This window comes from Suncus etruscus, chromosome 5, assembly GCF_024139225.1.
Source record: "Suncus etruscus isolate mSunEtr1 chromosome 5, mSunEtr1.pri.cur, whole genome shotgun sequence".
In the NCBI taxonomy this organism is placed as follows: domain Eukaryota; kingdom Metazoa; phylum Chordata; class Mammalia; order Eulipotyphla; family Soricidae; genus Suncus; species Suncus etruscus.
Window position 1 is genome coordinate 54,046,723 of NC_064852.1, and position 22,455 is coordinate 54,069,177.

The 22,455-nt window shown below is 39.0% G+C and overlaps 1 protein-coding gene and 1 non-coding gene across 6 annotated transcripts in view; both read left to right on the plus strand.

The window, feature by feature from the left end:
* Positions 1-4,375: 4,375 nt before the first annotated feature.
* LOC126010431 (U6 spliceosomal RNA) lies at positions 4,376-4,482 on the plus strand. Its single transcript, XR_007496461.1, has one exon. It is a non-coding gene; the product is annotated as a U6 spliceosomal RNA (small nuclear RNA).
* A 1,218-nt stretch (positions 4,483-5,700) lies between these two features.
* The window catches only part of MAP3K19 (mitogen-activated protein kinase kinase kinase 19), a 55,939-nt gene continuing 39,184 nt past the window's right edge, over positions 5,701-22,455 (plus strand). For 4 of the 5 annotated variants that reach the window (XM_049772985.1, XM_049772987.1, XM_049772986.1 and 1 more), the window contains exons 1-3: positions 5,716-5,737; positions 9,314-9,426; positions 16,481-16,577. In XM_049772985.1, coding sequence (XP_049628942.1) covers positions 5,716-5,737; positions 9,314-9,426; positions 16,481-16,577 — 232 coding nt within the window. Of the gene's footprint in view, positions 5,738-9,313; positions 9,427-16,480; positions 16,578-22,455 lie in introns of all 5 variants that reach the window. The other variant, XM_049772983.1, reaches the window with a different exon arrangement.

Genomic DNA, 22,455 nt, shown 5'->3' on the forward strand with positions numbered 1-22,455 from the left:
TGAGTATAAGTGTCCAGTCCACAGTTAGATTATAAAAAATAATATATTCAATATACATACCTACCCATAAAAAGGATGGTGCAAAAAAAAATGCTCAGATAACAGATGCTGCTAGTTTTGCTCTTAAGATATTGGTCCTGGAATAGGGCTCTCAGACACATCATTAAAGTTGAGGTGTGGTGTGGCTAAATCACAGAGTCAACAGTGCTGAAAAGAAGAAATTTAAATTACAATAATCAAACTAAAAAATGTAGCTGTCAAGAGGGCAGGGTGGGGGGGTGGGAGGTGAGAGGGAATCGGGAGACACTGGAGGAGAGAAGTTGACACATGGTGGAATTGGTGCAGGCACACTATATGCTAAAAATATGGTGCCATACTAAAAAAAAATTCTTTTTTTGTTTTTGAACCACACTCAGTTGCACTCAGTGGTTACTCCTGGTTCTGTGCTTTACTTGAGCGACCATATGGGAGATGCCAGGGATCAAACCCAGGTTGATTGCATAAAAGGCAAATGCCCTAACTACTTTGCTATTGCTCTGGCACCCTAAAAATATTTATAAAAGAATATTGACCCTGGGCTAGAGAGATATACAGCAGGAAAGGTATTTATTTACCTTGCATGCATCTAATTGGATCTAATTAGATATGATAATCTAATTAGATATGATACTACATGTCTAAGCACAGAGTCAGGAGTAATCTCTGAGTAGAGCTGGTGTGGTCTCCAATAAGCAAACAAAAAGGTATTAGCACTTTCATTTTGGTTTGTTTTTAAGTATGCATTCTTTGATAGTTAACAGGAACATTAAGTAATTCTTCATTATACAACTTATTTCCAAGATATTATTACTTCAAAAAGTGTTACTAATCTAACAAAAGTAATTTATTGTAGTGATTTCCAGTTGCCTAAAAATTTCTGTATACTAACACCTTTTTTCAGAAGGAGGGAAATAACTTATTATTAGTTTTTAGTCATAATTTTAATATGCAACCTCACAATAAAATACTGTATTTTCCGGTGTAGAAGACGACTGGGCGTATAAGACGATCCCCTAATTTTGCAGTTAAAATATAGGTTTAGGCCTATATTCGCTGTATCAGACATTTCTGTGCTGCATGTGCTGCATGTGTTCCTGTGCTCATGTACCACAGTGAGCCAATCACAACAAGCAAAGGTTCAAAGGTTATACTGTCATAGACTTCCTCTCTGACTCTGGCCAATCTGAGCAGGCTTTTGACAGTGTAGATTCGGGTCCAGAACATTGTCTAATTTGCATGCATAAAAAGCCTGCTTGGATTGGCTGAGTTAGAGAGGCGGTCTGAGCAGCCTTGCAGTGATTGGTGCAGAATCGAGTTGGAAAATTCGTTTTGTGGCAATATTCAGACAATTTTTGTTTAGCAGCATATTGAAACATTTTTCGGGATATACTTGGCATATAAGACGACCCTGATTTTCGGTTGACTATTTTTTTTGTTTCAAAAGTCGTCTTAAATGCTGAAAAATAATTTCTCTGCTATTTACTACCCAGATATCTTACTATTGAGTATGAATAAGTGGCCTAAGCTTTTGGTCAATTGTAGTGTACCCAAGACCCACCCATTTCTGGGAGGGGTCTTGGGAACCGGATAGTAGGTATAACCCTACCTGCAAGACCCGGCCCATTCCTGGGAGGTTCCTGGGAGGGGTCTTGGAAAGAATAGATAAACCTCTGAGCCAGGGGATTTGGGCTTTTTGCCTTTCCTTTCTTTGCGCGGCTGGGCTCCCTGGCTTTTGGACCTTGGCCCTTTGGCTCTTTGGGCCGCATGGAGCCCAAAGGGAAGATGGCTGAAAAGAGGATAAGATGCAGGGCAAGCCTAGAATGGCTGAATGCTTGAAAGGTTATGATGTAGGCCACACACACGTGGTGGCTAGGGCATGAATAAAGATAATGCTTCCTGAGGCCTGCCTGCTTGTGAGTCTGATTCCGCCGTTTGCCTAACTTGGGACCCCCCGGCTTCCTGAGGGTTGCTGAGCCACGTGGCCTGGGATGGCAGAAAGAGATTCATCGCCATCCATCGCCATCCAGCCCCATCTTTAATTATGTAATACAACAGTCAATATTTTTTAACTTCATTTATTGATTGATTGGTTGGTTTTTGGAACACACCCAGCGGGGCTCAGGGGTTACTCCTGGCTCTGTGCTCAGAAATCACTCCTCGCAGGCTTAGGGGACCATATGGGATGCCAGGAATCAAACCAGGTCCCTCCTGGGTCAGTCACATGCAAGGCAAATGCCCTACCACTGTGCTATCTCTCTGACCCCATGGTCAATATTTTGCATGGGTTTTATCTTTGGGGAAAGGGGAAGTGATGGGCACAGAAGTGTAGATAGGGCATTGTCTTGCATGTGGCCAATCCAGTTTCTATATGCAACATCCCTTACAATCCCCATTCACAGCCAGGATTAACCTCTGAGCACTTCTGGGTGTGGCCCCAAACACAAAACTTAAAGTAAAATATTTTAAAAAAGAAAAAGGGGAAGAGGAATTTTAAAAACAAAAGAATAGTTGTCATTACCACATACATGGATGTGTATGAATGAGTGTTCCTATTCCCTCATAGCTCTTCAAGTAGTACTAATTTTTCTACTTTTTGATGGCATGCCCCTTCTTATCTGCAAATTTAAGTGACTATTTTTGAATAAGAGTTCTATATGTATGGGCCCGGAGAGATAGCACAATGGTGTTTGCCTTGCAAGCAGCCGATCCAGGACCAAAGGTGGTTGGTTCGAATCCCGGTGTCCCATATAGTCCCCTGTGCCTGCCAGGAGCTATTTCTGAGCAGACAGCCAGGAGTAACCCCTGAGCACCGCCGGGTGTGGCCCAAAAACCAAAACAAAACAAAACAGAAAAAAAAAAAAGAGTTCTATATGTCCTTACATGGGCTTTTGGGGAAAGTACAAAGGCAACTATCTTTATGCAGAAGTCTTGCTATTTTTTAAAATTTTTATTTATTGATTGATTGATTGATTGGTTGGTTGGTTGTTGGGCCACACCCAGGAGTGCTCAGGGGTTACTCCTGCCTCTGCACTCAGAAATTGCCTCTGACAGGCTGGGACACCATATAGGATGCCAGGAATCAAACCAGGTCCCTTTCAGGTTAGCCGCTTACAAGGCAAATGTCCTACCACTGTGCTATCTCTCTGGCCCCAAGTCTTGTTATTTTTATTTTATTTCTTTTGTTTGTTTGTTTTTGGGCAGACCCGGCAGTGCTCAGGGGTTACTCCTGGCTCTACACTCAGAAATCTCTCCTGGCAGGCTTGGGGGACCATATGGGATGCCGGGATTTGAACTATGGACCTTCTGCAAGCAAGGCAAACACCTTACCTCCATGCTATCTCTCTGGCCCCTTATTTTATTTTTTTAATTTAATTCAATTTCTTCTGGTTAAACTTCAAGGGTGGTCACATCTTCTTAACTGTAAGGCCCAGGTCACTTGATTTTTTTTTTTGGTCGTGTGTGTGTGTGTGTGTGTGTGTGTGTGTGTGTACATGCACGCATGCCACACCCATATTGCTCAGTTTACTCTTGGTTCTGCACTCAGAGATCACTCCTGACAAGTTTTAGGGATAAAATAGAATGCTGGGGATCAAACTCTGGTTGACCTTGTGCAGAGTGCCTATTCACTGTACTATCATGAGCTTCCTGATTAGCCCCCCACCTTTTTTGCTTTCTTAACCCCAGAGTTCTTCTAAAGCTCCTAAGCTTTTTGGGAAGCATGAGCTACAGTGTAAGAAATGGGACTCAAGAGTTGCAAAATTCACTGATTATTCTTTTAGTTACCTCATAGATTCTTTGGCTTTCAAGAAGTAGAAATAAACCTAGGACTCTAATGGGCAAGGATGATTGCTGTGTATTCGGCCAACCTTGCTTTGATGCTTCAAATATAGTCTCCCAAACTACTCCCAGAATGAGTCCTTTGCACAAAGCCAGGAGTTATACACACTGGAATACTATGCAGCTGTCAAAAATGAAGTCATGAAAATTTTCCTATACATGGATGGGCATGGAAAGTATTATGCTGAGTAAAAAGAGCCAGAGGTAGAGAGATAGACACAGAATAGCTTCACTCATCTATGGAATATAAGAAAAATAAAAGACACTATTGTAATAATACACCGAGACAATAGAGATGAGGGCTAGAAGGAACGCAGCTAGTATTGCTCAGGGCTTACTCCTGAAATTACACCCAGAAGTCACTCCTGGAAGGTTTGTGGAAACTTATGTGGTGCCAGGGATTAAAATCACATTAGCCACATTCAAGACAAATGCCCTATCCACTATATGGATAGCCACTCTCTGGTACTCAAAACCCACACTTAAGAAAAAGCCTCTAGTGCTCGCTTCAGCAGCACATATACTAAAATTGGAATGATACAGAGAAGATTAGCATGGCCCCTGCACAAGGATGACACACAAATTCATGAAGCATTCCATATTTTTTTTAAAATTAAGTAAAAAACGAAATAGCCTCTAGAAATCCTGAGCTGTCTAATCCTAGGTTCATAGCATAGAAAGGATGGAAAGATATGTATTCTGTTATAAGAAACCCTAAGATCAATCAGTTGATCTTAATAATCATGGCAAGGTAAGAGAAATGAAAATATTACATAGGAATTTTATGACGAGATGATGCTATTCAACTTATTACCTGTAAAATAAGCATACTAACATAATGAGGGAAGTAATTGGGCCATACTTGGTGGTACTTAGGGGATATTTGTTGGGCAACATGTGTTGCTAGAGACTAATGTAGAACCACATGCTATGCAAGCACCTTAACACTGTACTATCTCTCTTGTCCCTATTAACCTAACTTGAAAGAGAGAGCCTGGTATCATTCTGTCATGTTGATGAATAAGCTAGCTGTTAGCATGAGAAATAATATGTATAGGAAAAACAAGTAGTAGCCTAAATCAGCAGGAAGAGAAAATTAAATTAGTCAACTATTTAGGATATAAATGCAATTGATTAAAAATTTTTTATAATTTATATTTATGTTTCTTAAAGAGCTATAAACATTGGGGCTAGAGCTATAGCACAGCGGTGAGGATGTTTGGATGTTTGCCTTGCATGTGGCTTACCTGGGTTGGATCCTCAGCATCCCATATGGTCCCTGGAACACCACCAGGAGTAAATCCTGAGTGCAGAGCAAGGAATAACCCCTGAGTACTGCCAGGTGTGGTCAAAAACAAAACAAATAAGCAGACAAAAAATATAAACACTGTCCAAATTTGGTAACTTTCTGCCAATAATAGAATTTTTAGAATTGGAATAAGATATAAAACGCATTTCTTTAAAAATCTTTTAAAACCTGTCATTTTCTTTTTTTTTAATATATATAAAATCTTTATTTAAGCACCATGATTACAAGCATGATTGTAGTTGGGTTTCAGTCAGAAACAGATCACCCCCCTTCACCAATGCAACATTTCTATCTCATAGATTTTGTAAATCATTTATTGCTCTCTCCAAACCACATAAAATTAGTTTTATGTATGCAGATATCTTCCTGTCATATTTGTCTTCTTTTTTCAACAAATCTAACTAAATAATTTTTAATATTGATTGATTCTTCCTAGAGATCCTAAGCTCTGTGATTTTAGTGGAAAATCAGCAATACATTATGTGTCACAAATAAAGAGCTTTAAGAGACAAGAGTTATTGGACCTTCTAATGAACTCTATACCCAAACCAGGTAAATATTTCTCTAACACTTGATAAATTATCCAACTATAAAAATCCTCGTTGAAAAATTTTTCCTGTGTATATTTATAGATCAATTTAAAAAAAAAAAACAAGCTAATAGTTTTTGTTGCTGTTTGTTTTTCTTTGTGTTTGGTATCACATTGGTACCTGGTAGTTACATCCTGCAGTACGTAAGGATCATACAGTGTCAGGATCATATTCAGGGCATATGCTTCAGCACTTTAAATTATGTACCCAGCTTATAAATAGTTTATTTAAAACCATATATTGAATGACTATTTATTAAACTATTTATTAAATAAGTGTCTCTTACAAGGCTTATCCAAAAGTGATTCTGGAAGATACAAAGTGGACTACAAAATGGACCAGTCTTATAAAGATCTTTAGGATGAGACTAGAGAGGTGGTACAAGGGTTGAGATGCATGCCTTATATGTACATAACCCTGGATTAATCCCTGAAATTGAATGATTTCCAGAGTATAATCAGATAAAACCCTGGAGATCCCTGAACTCTGAACTCTACTAAGGTCACATCCTGGTACCACATCCAAGCACTATCACATCATCAAGCCTTTACTGACTGAGAATCATCAGGACAGACCCCATGCACCAAAATAAGACAAAGATAATAAATAAGATTAAAAATATTTAAATCACATTTCAGATGATAAGGAATTGATCACTTAAGTCAGAAAAAAAGAGTTGGTTATTAGCTTGAAAGGGAAGGAGGAATTTATGTGGTTCTGAAATGTTGGGTAAGCTAGGAATGCAGAAGAAAAGAGAAGTTTGACAGAGGTGTGGAGTAAGATACCGAGCCACCACTTGAAAATGGCAACAAAGAGAAAGATACAGTTTAAAAAGCACTAAATAGCACTTTTAAGCAATGTATAACTTTGTGAAAACTATTTGATTTTATTTATTGGCTTTTTTTGGGTGAAGCTCTGGACAGGCAGCAAGGTCTAAAAAGGTCTCAAGGGAAGAAGTGAGACTCAATTTAATCCTTGAAAAAAGTAGGTGATACATACTATGGCTCCTATCTGAGAAAAACATAAAAAAAATAAGAACAGTTTATGTCAAGAGAAAGAAAGAAATATAAGTAATATTTAAAAATATATTAAGAAACTACTGTATTTTCCTGCGTATAAGACAACTCTTTAAACCCATGAAAAACTTCTTAAAAGCCAGGGGTAGTCTTATACGTCGGTATACGGCATGCTGGAACTTACTCCAGCTTCAGGGACAAGTGATCCACCCCCTCTTAGTGCCGCATCCCATGCAGCTGCCAGGTGTCATCACTCAGTCCTCTGCTTGTCCTGATTCATCTTTTAGGGTACACAGAGGAGCTAAGTTACCAAGTAACTTAGCATCTCATCCAGCTGCCGGGTATGAGGCTTTCTGGTGCTGAGTCCTCTGTTCAGCTTTTATGAAACACAGAGGAGGCACTCTGTCTCCCTCTAGCTGTCCTATTAATCACTGCACCCCAGCCAGCTGCTCTTGGAGGAACAGGGGCCCCTCTCCCTGCTCTCAATGTAGATGAAAATTTAAAAAAATCACAGTCACTAGCTACAAACGACGAATGTAAAATGATTGTTGGCACTCCAAAGTCTAGCTTTATTAAACATATACTGTTAAACTTTGAGGGCTCTACTCTTTTTCTCTTACGTTTTTTAATTTTCATTGATCTGTGTTAAAAGAGAGACAGTCTTATATGGCGAATATAGCCCAAACCCTATATTTTAACAGGAAAAGTAGGGGGTCGTCTTATATGCTGGAAAATACTGTATACCTTAATGAAAGGCTTCAATGCCATTGTGAAATACATGCTTTGATTCAACAGAATAATAATTCCCAGAGAATTTTCAGCAGGGAATAGAAAAAAGAACATGTAAGGAAAATCAGTTATGTTTATTGTATAGGATGCAACCAAGGAAAAATGCTCATTGCAGGGAGTTCTATAAAAAAAATGATAGAAGTATCTTTGTGATAGGAACCAGAAATAATGGTTTTGGGATATTGGTGACCATCTGTGTATAGTGAGTCTGAGAGAATGTGCAAGAAGTTGAAGAATTTAGTAATATAAGATTGAGAGAGGAGGGCTAGAGAAATATTATAGTGGTTAAACCACTTGCCTTGCACACAGCTACCCCAGGTTTGATCCCTGTTGCATGTGCGTATATGCATGCGTGTGCGCGCGCACACACACGCGCACACACACACACACACACACACACACCTAGAAATAATTTCTTCTTTGTTTTTGTTTTTTTTGGGGACCACACCCGGTGGTGCTAAGGGGTCACTCTTGCCTCTGCACTCAGAAATCGTTCCTGGCAGGCTCAGGGGACAGTATGGGATGTCGGGGATTAAAGCCAGGTCTGTCCCAGGTAGGCCACATGCAAGGCAAATGCCCTACCACTGTGCTATTGCTTTGACCCCCCCTGAAATAATTTCTGAGTACAGAGCCAAGAGAAAGTCCTGAGCATGTGTGACATTCTCTCCCAATAAAAAATTAATAGTGGAGATCCACGGAATAGTTTAATAATTGAGTCAAAGATAATACCACAATCTCAACCCTAGAAAGTAGGAGGACAAAACTACAAGCAACAAATGGGATAACATACTGGTTCAAGAACTTATTAGTGGTAGAGAGTTTAATAACATTGAATTTGATGGTACTTGGAAACTTTCAAGTAGCAATTTTCTATAGGTCGACTTGTGAGAAAGAATGAATTGATAATGTTCTTTTGCAAGTTCTTTATGGAAAGAAAATTATGAGGACCTGAGAGTGGATTAATAGGGGAGATCAGTGAGGAATTGATCATGGGAAGAAAACTGAAGGAAGTTGAACTAAGGAGGTGCAACCTCAGGGAACAGTTTGTTTGTAGGGACTGAGGCATAAGAAAGGAGAATTGGAAGAAGGTTGCAAGAGGGAAGGAGTGGTAATTGGTGTCAGCTTGAAAAAAATGATTAGAGAGGATGTTCTAAGAAAATGTCTGAAAGCTAGGAGCCAAAGAAAAATAACAGGGAGTAATGGAGAATAATGGACAATCTGGGTGTGGCTCACCTGCTCATCTCAGTTTCGGTTACCAGATAAATAAAAGAACTATTGAAAGAGAAAGAAGTTTTCATGGGTAATCTTATGCTTGTATTATCAGCAGAATAAAAATAGCCTGGGTTCAGTCGTATGCAAGACAAATGCCCTACTGCTGTGTTATCTCTGGTGCTCTAGCCCAAAACTTTTTATCAAAATGCTCAACCACTGTTGAAGTAAAAATTTTTTTTTACAAAATGGACCTGATGGAGCCAGAGAGATAGCATGGAGGTAAGGCATTTGCCTTGCTTGCAGAAGGTCGGTGGTTTGAATCCTGGCATCCCATATGGTCCCCTGAGCCTGCCAGGAGCAATTTCTGAGCATAGAGCCAGGAGTAACCCCTGAGCGCTGCCGAGTGTGACCCAGAAACAAAACAAACAAAAAAAAAGGACCTGAATTTAGAGCAAGATTTTTTTTGTAAAATTGCTAGAAATGAACCTTATCAAAACACATAATTATGTTTCTCTTGGCAGAAAAGCATTCTGAATCATTGCTTGACATTTGTCATGATACAGATTCTTCTTCAAGTGATATAATAGTTACTGAAAATCAAAATATAATCTTGCAAAGCATCAGCAGCAGTGAGGTAAGGAAGCATGTTCTCTAAGAAAACAAAAAGTGGAGAATCTACTCTGTCTACTACTTCACTGTTCTAACATATTTTGTTATAACCTAAATAAAAATGATATTACATGTAATAACAAAGAAATTTGAAACACAAATAAAGACAGTATTTTTTCAGTTTAATTTCAAAAGCAGTAATTACCTAGTCAGTTCTGATTTGGCTCATTGTGTTTGTGTGCATTTGTTTGTATCTAATACCACCATATTGGTACAGTTGAATTTATACTAAAATAGTAAAAAGCAGCTGTCTTTATGTATGTTTATATGGAAATGGGGATGGTTAATCTCATGTCAAATCCATTCTAAGCTACCACAAAGGAGGTGCCTCTGCTTGGCTCTGCCCAGGACAATAACTCCACAAAAATATACTATGCTATGCTATGCTATGCTATATAATGTTATGCTATGCTATGCTGTACTATAAAAACTAAACTATATGATGTATTTCAACATGTCATGATAAGTATTTAAATAGGGAGTACGTGATTTATATAGTGAATATTTTTGCTGTATATATGCTGAATATTTTAATTTATAAGCTGATTGAAATAAATAACAAAACAATTGAATTTAAAAAAATTAAAAAAAACTAAACTATATGATATGATACTAAATTGAACCATGTATGCCATACCATACCATTCTATTATATATTATGTTGTACTGTACTAATTGTATTGTATTGTGCACTAATCTATATTCTACTATACTATAATAAAAATATAAGAAACAAATTTCATGAGCCTCAGAAAACTGGAATGACAACAAACAATGCAACAGACTGGTAGCAGTTGTTGTCTGCAGAGAGAATGGAGATGATATTTTTATGTATAATCACTTGAAACTCTTGAAGTTGTTTGTTGGTTTCTTTTGAGCCATTCCTGCTGAAGTTCAGGGGACCATGCAATGCTAAGAATCTCTCCCACTTGCAAAACAAGTGTCCCAGCTCTTTGAGCCACCTCTCCAGTCCTTAACTTCTAAATTTTATCAAATTTAACATAAGCCAATTTGTTAAATGCATCTTTTTTTTGTTTTGTTTTGTTTTGGGGTCACACATAGCAGCGCTTAGGGGTTACTTCTGGCTCTATGCCCAGAAATCGCTCCTGGCAGGCTTGGGGACCATATGGGATGCCGGGATTTGAACCGCTGTCCTTCTCCATGTAAGGCAAATGCCTTACTGCTGTGCTATCTCTCCGGCCCCTGTTAAATGCATCTTATTGGTAAGAAAATTTGTTGCGGCTGGTCCGAGTGGAGTGGTGTTTACAGTTAATTGATCACAGCCAGTTACAGATTTCTTTGTTCCTTCTCCACTCCCACTGCTTCACTTGACTAGTCAAAAAAAAAAAAAAAAAAAAAAAAGAAGAAGAAGAAGGGGGGAGGGGGGAGGAGGAGGAGGAGGAAAAAAAGAAAATTTGTTGCAAAAATGTGTAAAATTTTTATTATTTTCTTATAAAATGTTTTATAGAGACCATTATTCATCAGTGCTGGGTCTGAGGACCAGGCCTCTCTGAGTGCTCAGGGGACACAGGGTCTCATACATGCTTTAAATGTGCACTACCACTTGAGTTATCTTTCTGGCCTCAAATTCAATTTTTAAAAATTACTGAGGCAATTATAAGGATTTTACAAATAGTAGAATACTTTTCTATTGTCCTCTCCTTTCAAAAATTGTTCAAGAGCAGCAAGACACAAATTGAAAACCAAAAATTTTATTTGTAAAAGTTTCATTTGAGGGGCCAAAGTGGTGGCACAAGCGGTAAGGCATCTAACTTGCCTGTGCTAGCCTAGGATGAACTGTGGTTTGATTTCCCAGTGGTCCCCCAAGCCAGGAGCAATTTCTGAGTGCATAGTCAGGAATAAACCCTGAGTGTCACCAGTTGTGCCCACCAAAAAATAAAAACAAAAAAGTTTCATTTGAAAAAAAAATACTTGGGCCCGGAGAGATAGCACAGCGGCATTTGCCTTGCAAGCAGCTGATCCAGGACCAAAGGTGGTTGGTTCGAATCCCGGTGTCCCATATGGTCCCCAAGCCTGCCAGGAGCTATTTCTGAGCAGACAGCTAGGAGTAACCCCTGACCATCACCGGGTATGGCCCCCCCCAAAAAACAAAAACAAAAAAAAAAAAACAAAAAAAAAGAAAAAAAATACTTAGTAAATTATTTAGTGAAAATAATTACTAAATAATAATAGTGAATACTAGCACAGAGAGATCCATTAGAGGAAATCATTACTATAATGATAGAAGAGTTTAGTATTTTGTGCAGGAAAACAGTATATAGAAAAGTACAATCATGCGATACCACTTTTAAACTATACGGTAATCACAATTTTAACATTTGCATTTGAATCATTTTTTAACATTTTAACATTTGATTTTTTTTTTGGTGGGAGAGTTCATACCCGGCAGCGCTCAGGGGATACTCCTGGCTCTAAGCTCAGAAATCGCTCATGGCAGGCTCAGGAGACCATATGGGATGCTGGGATATGAACCAATGACCTTCTGCATAAAAGGCAAACGGCTTACCTCCAGCCCCCCATTTTAACATTTGAATTTGAATCATATTTTTGGAAAAAATGGTGGATTTTTGGAAAACATGGTGGTGTATATAAATATTAAGTTCTCAACAGAAATAAGAAGTTGCCACTAGGGAATATCTCACTTTTTGTCTGTGTGTGTTTGGTTTGGGATCACAGTATATGATACTCAGGGGTAACTCTTGGTTCTGCACTCATCACTCCTGGTGGTGCTCAGGGACCCATATTTAATGCTGGGGATCAAAGCTAGATTGGCCTTATGCAAGGCAAGTGCTCTACCTTCTATATCAGCACATTAACCCTAAGGGAATATCTCACTTTGATGACTCAAAAGATAACAAGACAAATATGTGATTTCAAGCAGTGGTTTCTACTACTGACACGTATGCTACAGGTTGAAAAAATATTTTTAAAAGTATGAGAAAAAAGATAAAAAGATATGAAGAAAAATACCAAAGTAAACTGTTCTATGACTGAAAGTTTATGACTTTCAACAACTTAAAAGGGGAAAGGAATCTGATAATTTTCTTGGAGCTTTTTTTTTTTTAATGGTGGCCAACCTCAGGGATACTCAAGCACTACAGGGTCACTCCCATGTTCCCACCAGGGCTGCAGGTAAATGGTTCAGATGGATTCCAGTCAGGCACTGTGCTGTGGTGCTTGGCCAGAAGGTATTCATGGGCCACCTGTGCCATATCCAAACATGCTGCAAGGGGCACTCATGTAGTACCTTGCTCAGACCCAGAGTCTTACACTTAGCAAGCATGTATTCCATTCCTCTGCCAGTTAAGAGTTTAATGAGCAAAATAATAAAATACAGATAAAAGAAAACATTTTAAATTTAATCAGGACCTCTTTAGGACATGTGATAGAATAAATTCAAATGAGAACTTATTTGCCAGTACTATTTGAATATTTTACCTTTTTGAAGGAACCTAAGTACAATTATTTAGATGACTTTCCTAAACAAGTTTGCCCATGTTTCTTAACACAGTGAATCATTTGTTTTGGTTTGGTTTAGTTTTGGGCTACACCTGGTGATGCTAGGGGTTACTCCTGGCTATGCGCTCAGAAATCTCTCCTGGGTTGAGGGGACCATAGGGAACGCTGGGGGGTTGAACCGTGGTCTGTCCTAGGCTAGCAAGGGCAAGGCAGATGCCTTACTGCTTGCGCCACTGCTCTGGCCCAAAACAGTGACTCTTAACCAGGGATGATTTTGCCCTCAGGAGGCATTTGCCTCTCCAAAAAAATGTTTGGAGACATTTTTTATGTTATTAGCATCTAGTAGATAGACAACAAAATTCAACATTGCACAACACTCCCAGATTAAATTAACATCCAAAAGATAGTAAAAAGGTTAAAATGCTTGCTTTGCAATGCAGTTAATCCTGGTTCAATCCCCTGCACTTTTTTTCAGGTTTCTTGAGTACTGCCAGGAATGTTTCCTGAGCACAGAGTCAGGAGTAAGCCCTGAACACTGCTAGCATAACCCTAAAACCAAACAACAATTATTCAGCCCCAAATGTTAACTGCCAAGATTGAGCACCGGAGAATGACTTGGGTTGGACAGACTGGTATGCCTAGAGCCCAGAGTCGGTCTTATGCCATAAACTTCAGGGGTGAGGCCTTCTTGTAATGAGGCCAAGGATTTTTTTCGTTTTCTTCATATTTTTCTGGGCCTATGCAAACAACGGCGATTGCCACTGTCACACCTTTACTATTTTTTTTTTAACCCTATCCTTTAAGAAAAAAACCAAAACAATTTACTGAACTTAAAAACAAATAACTATAGTAGAATGCCTGTCTTGAATACAGGCAGGCGATGGGAAGGGGGTTAGCCGGGCATTGGGAGGAGGGAATGTTACACTGGTGAAGGGGGGTGTTCTGTTTGTGACTGTAACCCAACTATAATCATGTTACTTAAATAAAAAATATATTATAAAAAAAGAGTTGGTTCTACCATCCACTACAATGTATAATTTCATATCATCCTTAGTACTTTGTACTAAATATAAACTAATAATCTAAATAAAAATAAAAATAATCTAAATTATCTAAATTATCTGAAGACCAATATTTATGTATTTTTGGTTTTAGAGCTAAACACAGCAGTGCTTGGGGTTTCTATCACTGGAGCTGGAGAACCAGGGACTCAATCCAAACTCCTGCATGAAAAACATGTGCTCCAGTTCTATAAACCATCTCCCTTACTGCAAAAGCTTTATTTTATGCAGGCAGAGGTTTTGTTTGTTTTTGTTTTTCAGGTCAAACCAAGCAGGTTTAGACAGTTCCTAGCTTTGTGCTCAGGGAATCATGTGGTGCCGTAGACTGAAAGTATGTCTCCTGCATGGTCCATTCAGCCCTTTTATTTATCTCTATGGTTCTGGAATCAGTATTTAGAGTAAATGTCATCGGGGAGGAGGTACAGAGAGATGTTATAGTGGGGAGAGTGTCTGCCTTGCACTTGGCCAACACAATCTCAATTCCTAGGAATCAGCTCTGAGCATTGTTGGGTGTGACCCAAAAACAAACAAAAAAGGTATCATAGATTAGAAATGAATAAACCAAAATATTTATCTATTACTTTTATGTTATTTTAAAACAACTTTTTAAAAAAGGACTAAAGAAATCTCTTCATATTATCACATTTCTTTGATTCAATTTTAAGTTTTTTTTTAACATCTGCTCAAATTTTTCATACTGTGGTTAAAAAAACCTTGAACACTTTTCTGAGAAATAAATGTTTTCACTATTGTAATTATCTTTTCTTTCCTAGTGTTTTTCTAGAGATTAAATGGCAAAACTCAAGGTCATCCTTTACTTCTTTGACTCAAAGTTCTTTTTGTTTTGTTTTGTTTTTGTTTGGGGCCCACACCTGGCGGCACTCAAGGGTTACTCCTGGTTCAGTACTCAGAAATCATTCCTGGCAGGCTCTAAGGACTGTATGGGATGCCAGGGATTGAATCCGGATTAGCTTCATGCAAGACAAATGCCCTCCCTACCGTGCTGTCACTCAAGCCTATTTATGTTCATTTTTGGTTTGAGTTCCATATGGTCCCTCGAGCCAGGAGTGATTTCTGAGCACAGTGCCAGGAGTAACTCCTGAGCAATGCCAGGTGTGGCCCTAAAACTTAAACCAAAAAAAGAGTTTATATGGATTTTGTAGGGAGGTGTTTTCAGCCTCTGCACCTTAATGAACTGAGCACTAAGACTGACTGTATACCACTAATCTGCATAGAAACATGACATAAAAGCTAGTAATCTATTTATATAAACTTCCAAATAAGATATGCTGTTTTCTCAAAATTTAGTAAAAATATTTTTTTTTGTTTTTTTGTTTTTCGGGCCACACCCATTAGATGCTCAGGGGTTACTCCTGGCTACACGCTCAGAAATTGCCCCTGGCTTGGGGGGACCATATGGGACACCGGGGGATTGAACCTTGGTCCTTTCCTTGGCTTGCGCTTGCAAGGCAGACACCTTACCTCTAGTGCCACCTCGCCGGCCCCAAAATTTAGTAAAAATATTTTATTGAATCACCATAATGATATGAAATGACAGAGATCTATTTTGAAGTTTCACCAAGTATTCTAGATGAAAGATCTGAACAAAAGTTCTTAAAACTAAAATAGGCAAACCCACCAGCCACTACTTCTAGTGAAGAAATTTTCCCCAGCAAGAAGTTCAAATAGAACATTTCTTTCTTCAGGAGGTAGAAGCAACTTTTATAAGTCAAGTGGACTTTCAACCATGTTTTTCTCTGTAATGTTAATTTCCTGGAGAATAAAAGTAAGTTTTTGCTTTGGTTAGGATAGAAAGCTATCATAGTAAAAAAAAGATTTTTTTTTAAATCAGCTTTGCTCCCTCCTTTCAGTCTAGGCTTATATCTGTAGCTTCCAGATAAAGCATGGACTTCCACCTGGCTATTTGCAAAAGATGTGTCAGGGAGCCATTATGGAAAAAATCATGTTCTTGGAATTGTTTTCTGTGACTATGGCCAAAGGACTCTTTCTAGTTATCCAGCTAAATGACATTTTCTAAATACTGAATGGTAAAGCATAAAACATTGAGCTTTTAGGTATCCCTGTAATTTCAATTTTGTTCATTTTTGATTGTGCAGTTACATCCGTGTAAGCTTTGTGCTCCAGGGGCTGAGTTTTCCATTATCTTAGTTATAATACTTTATCCTATTTAAGAGGAACCCACAGTATAAATATCTAGCCCTTAAACAGAACCCAGAGAGTTGGTTCATAGAACTGAGTTTGATTTGGAGCAGGCTAGCAATGGGACTTATAGCACTGGGTATGATGATGGAATGATGTCTCCTCAAAACTATGACACCTTCATTAACAGCATTGTAAATCACAATAACTCAATAAGATTTTAACATAAAGAAAATGTTAACTTTGGAAAAACAACATTCACTCTCCCAAGAAAGTGGGGCCTGAATTAAATGAGTTCTTACTTTACGTTTATTTTAGGAGATTGACCAAGACAGTGACTGCAGTCTTTCCCTTCTGGTTGGTGAAGAAGAAGACTTAAGTAATGATAAACAAGACTGGAAACCCAGGACACAAGGTATCTAACCTTACAATGAGAACTTTGATTATTTGTGCTTCCTCCTTAATTGCAGAAGTGCTTGGTTCAGAGCTTTAAACATGTATTTACACATACATGAAAAGAAAGCCTATGTAGAACCATCTTTGATCTATATCTGAATCAGTGAATGCTCAGAGTCAATAACACTGAAATCATAAGACCCAAACTTCAGCAACCAAATTTTAAAAGATGCTTGTCAAAATGGCAGAATGTGAAGGAGAGGTAAGGGAAGGAACCTGGGAACATTGGTGGAGGTTGACACCAATGTAGTGGGATTGATGCTGGAACATTATATGTCTAAAATGCAACTATAAGTAACTTTGTAAATTACAGTGTTTATAAAAATGTTTTTAATTGCAAAAATATCCAACAACAGTGGAGGTGGGTCACCTACCCAGGCAGATAGTCCCTCCTAATGCTTCTCTTTAGCTCCCCACTTCAGCTGAGCCAATGTTCTTCCCCCACCCCCAGCTCCCTATGGCACTGGCACGCACACACACACACACACACACACACACACACACACACACACACACACACACACACACACACACCTCTCTCCTTTTTGTGATATATCTTTGCTCTACGTCTTATTCCCAAGCATGGAATTTTCTAGAACAGTTATTATTCCAAAAGTGTCATCCTGTCATGACCCACAATGTCCTGGCATTAGATAAAAAACAAACAAAAACAAAAAACAAAAAACCAGGGTAGTTGCAGTTTCTTGCTGCAGAAAGTCATCGAAGATATTACGTTGTCTGTAATCTGTTTGCCTATGAACTTCTTCAAATAGAAAAACTCCAGTTTCTTTCTGGCAATTTTCTGACTTCCATGTCTACCACACAGGGAAGCAGACCCCTTGGGTCTCTCATTCTGGTGAACCAGTGCTTCTCAATTATTTTCTGTCATGCCCCCTAGGAAGAAGAAAACATTTTTCGCGCCCCCCCCCCCCGAGCGATTGTAAATAGTATCTTTATTATAAAAAACTTTAACCTGCAAAACAAAAATATATAAAATAATTTGAGCTGATTTTTTAATCAGAGGCGATGTCTGGATTAATGGCTACAATGAGTATGTTTTGCAATGCATAGTTTTCCGAAGTGGGGTTTGAAGCAGGACACAGCAATTCTCAGCTCCAGAGACATACAGAAACACGGAGCTTAGCTTGTTATGACAGTGTTTGCCGAGGTCAAACGCGCCCCCCTTTACGGAGCCTCGAGCCCCCCGGGGTGGGGGGGGCGCGCCCCACTATTTAAAAAGCACTGCGTGTGAACCTTCCTGACCTCTGTGCGGGCCTGTTTTCTTTGATTGGGATCCTTAGTTCATACTGCCCTCTGCTGGACAGGCCACTGTCTTTTATTTTCCACTCAACAGAATCCTTCCACTGGCTGAAGAATTTCAGGGAGATCTGAAAAAAAAAGAAAAAATAAATAAATAAACCTAAGTGTTTATTGACTATAAATTTTCCAGGTCAGAGCAGGCAGAAAGAGAAAATCACATGTCTAATAGAACACTCTAGAGGCCAGAGGCCAGAGGGCATTATCTTGCATATGGTTCCTACCCCCATCCCAGCCGCCAGCATGCCAGGAATTTTTTTGAGCTCAAAGCCCTGAGGACTGCTAGGTGTGGCCTAAAAAAAAAAAAAAAGAAAAGAAAAAACACACTACAAAAATATTGCAACACTGACACCTGTGACATTTGAAATGATAAGATGGCTGCAGAAAGGCTGAAAAAAGTAAACAAACCCCATTCCAAATGATCCTTTTTTGTTTTGTTTTGTTTTTTTGTTTTTGGGCCACACCCGTTTGATGCTCAGGGGTTACTCCTGGCTATGCGCTCAGAAGTCGCTCCTGGCTTGGGGAGACCATATGGGACGCCAAGGGAACTCACCGGTGCAATTTTTCCACCACCATTGTCCCCCCATTTCCTACTTCCACCCTCCCTGTCTGTTTTCAAGACAGGCGTTGTATTTTTCTCGATTGTTGTCATGTAGCTATTAGTGTAGTTATATCTCTAACTACACTTACCACTCTTTGTGATAAGCTTGTTATCATGTGCTGGTCCTTCCAATCCTCATCTTTATTGTCTCTGGGTGTTGTGATATTGCCTTTTATTTTTCTTAAATCCCAATATGAGTGAGACTATTCTGTGCTTATCTCTCTTCCTCTGACTTATTTCACTCAACATAATAGTCTTTAAATCCATCCATGTATAAGTAAATTTCGTGACTCATTTCTTCTAACAGCTGCATAGTATTCCATTGTATAGATGTATCACAGTTTCTTTAGCCACTCATTTGTTGCCAGGTATCTGGGCTGCTTCCAGATTTGGCTATTGTAAATAGTACTGCTATGAACATAAGTGTGCAGAGGGCATTATTTTATTGTGTTTTTGTGTTCCTAGTGTATATTGCTGGATCATATGAGAGCTCAATATCCAATTTTTAAGAAATATCCATATTGTTTTCCAAAAAGACTGAACTAGATGACATTCCCACCAGCAGTGAATGAGAGTTCCTTTCTTCCCAGATGATCTAAAGGCACATGAAAAAATGCTCCACATCACTAATCATCAGGGAGATAAAAATAAAAAACAACAATGAGATATCATCTCATACTACAGAGACTGGCACACATCAAAAAGAACAAGAATAACCAAATAATCTTTGGGATCATTCTTTTTATTTTAATGTCACACCCAGTAGTTACTCCTGGTGATGGTCAGGGGACCATATAGAATGCCAGAGATAAAACCCAGTGGGCCACGTGAAAGACAAACTCCCTACTTGCTGTACTATCACTCTGGCCCCACATTTTTAATATGTAATTAATTTTTTTACCATATGTATCAATGCTCAGGCATTGCTGGATGGGAGAGAGGGGCACATAGGATGTTGGTGGTTAAATCCAGCCAGTTGCATGTAAGGCAAGCACTCTACAATTGTGATCCATCCCCAACTAATTCATTTTTAGGTACATGTTCTTTGCTGTTATATGATCATAGAAAATATGTAATCAAATCATCATAATGAAAAAATATTCAAGAAAATCAAACTATGGGGACCGGAGAGATAGCACAGTGGTAGGGCGTTTGCCTGGCATGCAGCCAATCCAGGACAGATGGTGGTTTAAATCCCGGCATCTCATATGGTTCCCTGTGCCTTCCTGGAGCGATTTCTGAGGAGGAACCCCTGAGTGCAGCTGAGTGTGACTCAACCCTCCAAAATAAAAAATCAAACTAGATTACATTTGCATAGTACATCAAAATATTGAGTGTCAAAGATAGTAAATAATTACTATTGTCCTGATTATAAATAAAGGTTTGTTTGTTTTGTTTTGTTTTGTTTTATTTTTGGGTCACACCCAGCAGCTCTCAGGGGTTACTCCTACTCAGAGATCACTCCTGGCAGGCTCAGGGGACCATATGAGATGCCGGTTTTTGAATCAACATCCTTCTGCTTGCAAGGCAAATGCCCTACCTCCATGCTATCTCTCCGATCCCAAGGTTATTTTTTAAAATATTTACTTAAAAACCCTAATTTTATAAAGTACAGAGACATAAAATCTAATTTATAAATATGTAGAAAAAATTGAAAAGTGATAATACTTTCATTATTTGGGCTTCTTTAGTTGATAAAATATTCAATTTTTTAAAAAAATTTTCTTCTTTTCGGGAGCGGTGGTTTGAACCACATCCAGCCATGCTCAGTGCATTTCTCCTGGCTCTGTACTCAGGAATAACTTCTGGTGGGCTAGGGGACCATATGAGAGGCTGCAAATCAAATAAAAGAAGGCCACATACAAGGCAAGAGTCCAACCCACTGGATTCTCTCCAAACCCTCACCAAAGTTCTTTGCAAATAATAAATATCACCCCCTCCCTTTTTTTTTTTCCATAAAGCACAGGCAATTCGGGCATGGTTCACACTAGTGTTTAGTGTAAATTTGTTCAGCATATTGTATCATTCATTCTACATGTTGAAACTTTCTGTTGGAACTCAAAAAAATATATGTAAGCTATGTTCATTGCAACACTAAGTACAATAATTAAGATGTGGGAGCTATCCAAATACCAAGTTACAGATGAATGGATAAAGAGGTTGTGGTGTGCAACTATAAGAAAAGGTGAGAGATAGCACAGCGGCGTTTGCCTTGCAAGCAGCCGATCCAGGACCAAAGGTGGTTGGTTTGAATCCCGGTGTCCCATATGGTCCCCTGTGCCTGCCAGGAGCTATTTCTGAGCAGACAGCCAGGAGTAACCCCTGAGCACCGCCGGCTGTGGCCCAAAAACCAAAAAAAAAAAAGAAAGAAAGAAAGAAAGAAAGAAAGAAAGAAAGAAAGAAAGAAAGAAAGAAAGAAAGAAAGAAAGAAAGAAAGAAAGAAAGAAAGAAAGAAAGAAAGAAGAAAGAAAGAAAGAAAGAAAAAAGAAAGAAAGAAAGAAAGAAAGAAAGAAAGAAAGAAAGAAAGAAAGAAAGAAAGAAAGAAAGAAAGAAAGAAAGAAAGAAAGAAAGAAAAGGTGGAGTTGGGGCAGAGAGATAGCATGGAGGCAAGGCATTTGCCTTGCATGCAGAAGGACCCTAGTTCAAATCCCATATGGCCCCTCTGAGTCTGCCAGGAGCGATTTCTGAGCATAGAGCCAGGAGTAACCCCTGAGCGCGCTGCCGCCGGGTGTGACCCAAAATACAAACAAAAGAAAAAAAAAAAGAAAAAGAAAAGGTGAAGTTGGGGTTGAAGTGATAGCACAGCCAACCTGGATTCAATCCCCGACATCCAACATGATCCCCTGAGCACTACCAGGAATGGTCTCTGAGCTCAGAGCCAGGAGTAACTCCTCACTACCACCTATTGTGATCCAAAAAGCCAATTTATATAAAAGGTGTGGTCTTGCTATTACCTACAATTTTTTTGTTTGTTGCTTTTGTTTTTGGATCACTCTCTGCAGTGCTCAGGTGCTACTTCTGGCTCTACTCTCAGAAATTACTCCTGGCAGGCACAGGGGACCATGTGGGATGCCAGGATTCGAACCACCATCCATCCTGAATGGACTGCATGAAGGCAAATGCCCTACCACTGTACTATCTTTCTAGCCCCATTACCTACAACTTGAATGAAGCCATAGGATATCAAGTTAAGTCAGACAGGGAAGGTACTAAATGATCTTTCCTATTGTGATATATAAAGAAACAGAGTGAAGGAATGGGCAGAATACAATAATAACAACCCTTAGTTTTTTTTGTTTTTTTTTTTTGTTTTTTTGTTTTTGGTTCTTGTTTTTTGGGTTTTGGGTCACACCCAGCAGCGCTCAGGGGTTACTCCTGGCTCTACATTTAGAAATCGCTCCTGGCAGGTTCGGGGGACCTATAAGATGCCGGGATTCGAGCAACTGACCTTCTGCATGTAAGGCAAACGCCTTATCTCCATGCTATCTCTCCTGCCCCAACCCTTAGTTTTTTGTTTTTTTTTTTTTGTTTTCTTTTTATTTATTGAGGCCATTGTGAATCACAAGTCTTTCACAGTTATATTTCAGGTGTTTAGTGACAGTGAATTAGGGCCATTCCCAACACCAGTGTTGACCTTCCTCCACCATAGTTCCCCACATGCATCCCAAACCTTCACCCTTAGCCCCCTGGCTTACTAGTGTAATAGGTCCATTTTGAGTTTAGCTTGTTATAGTTTGGGTCTCCTGTCATTGACTTTGGCTTAGGTATTTAGAATTGACCTCTTTATTTTCTCCACTCAATGTTCCTGAGACTAGGAACAATGTTTCTTGGCCCCATCCACTTTTCTTTTTTCCTTTTATCAATTTGTAAAATGACATAGAAATATGAGACAGAACAAAATTATTCAAGTTCTATGGTT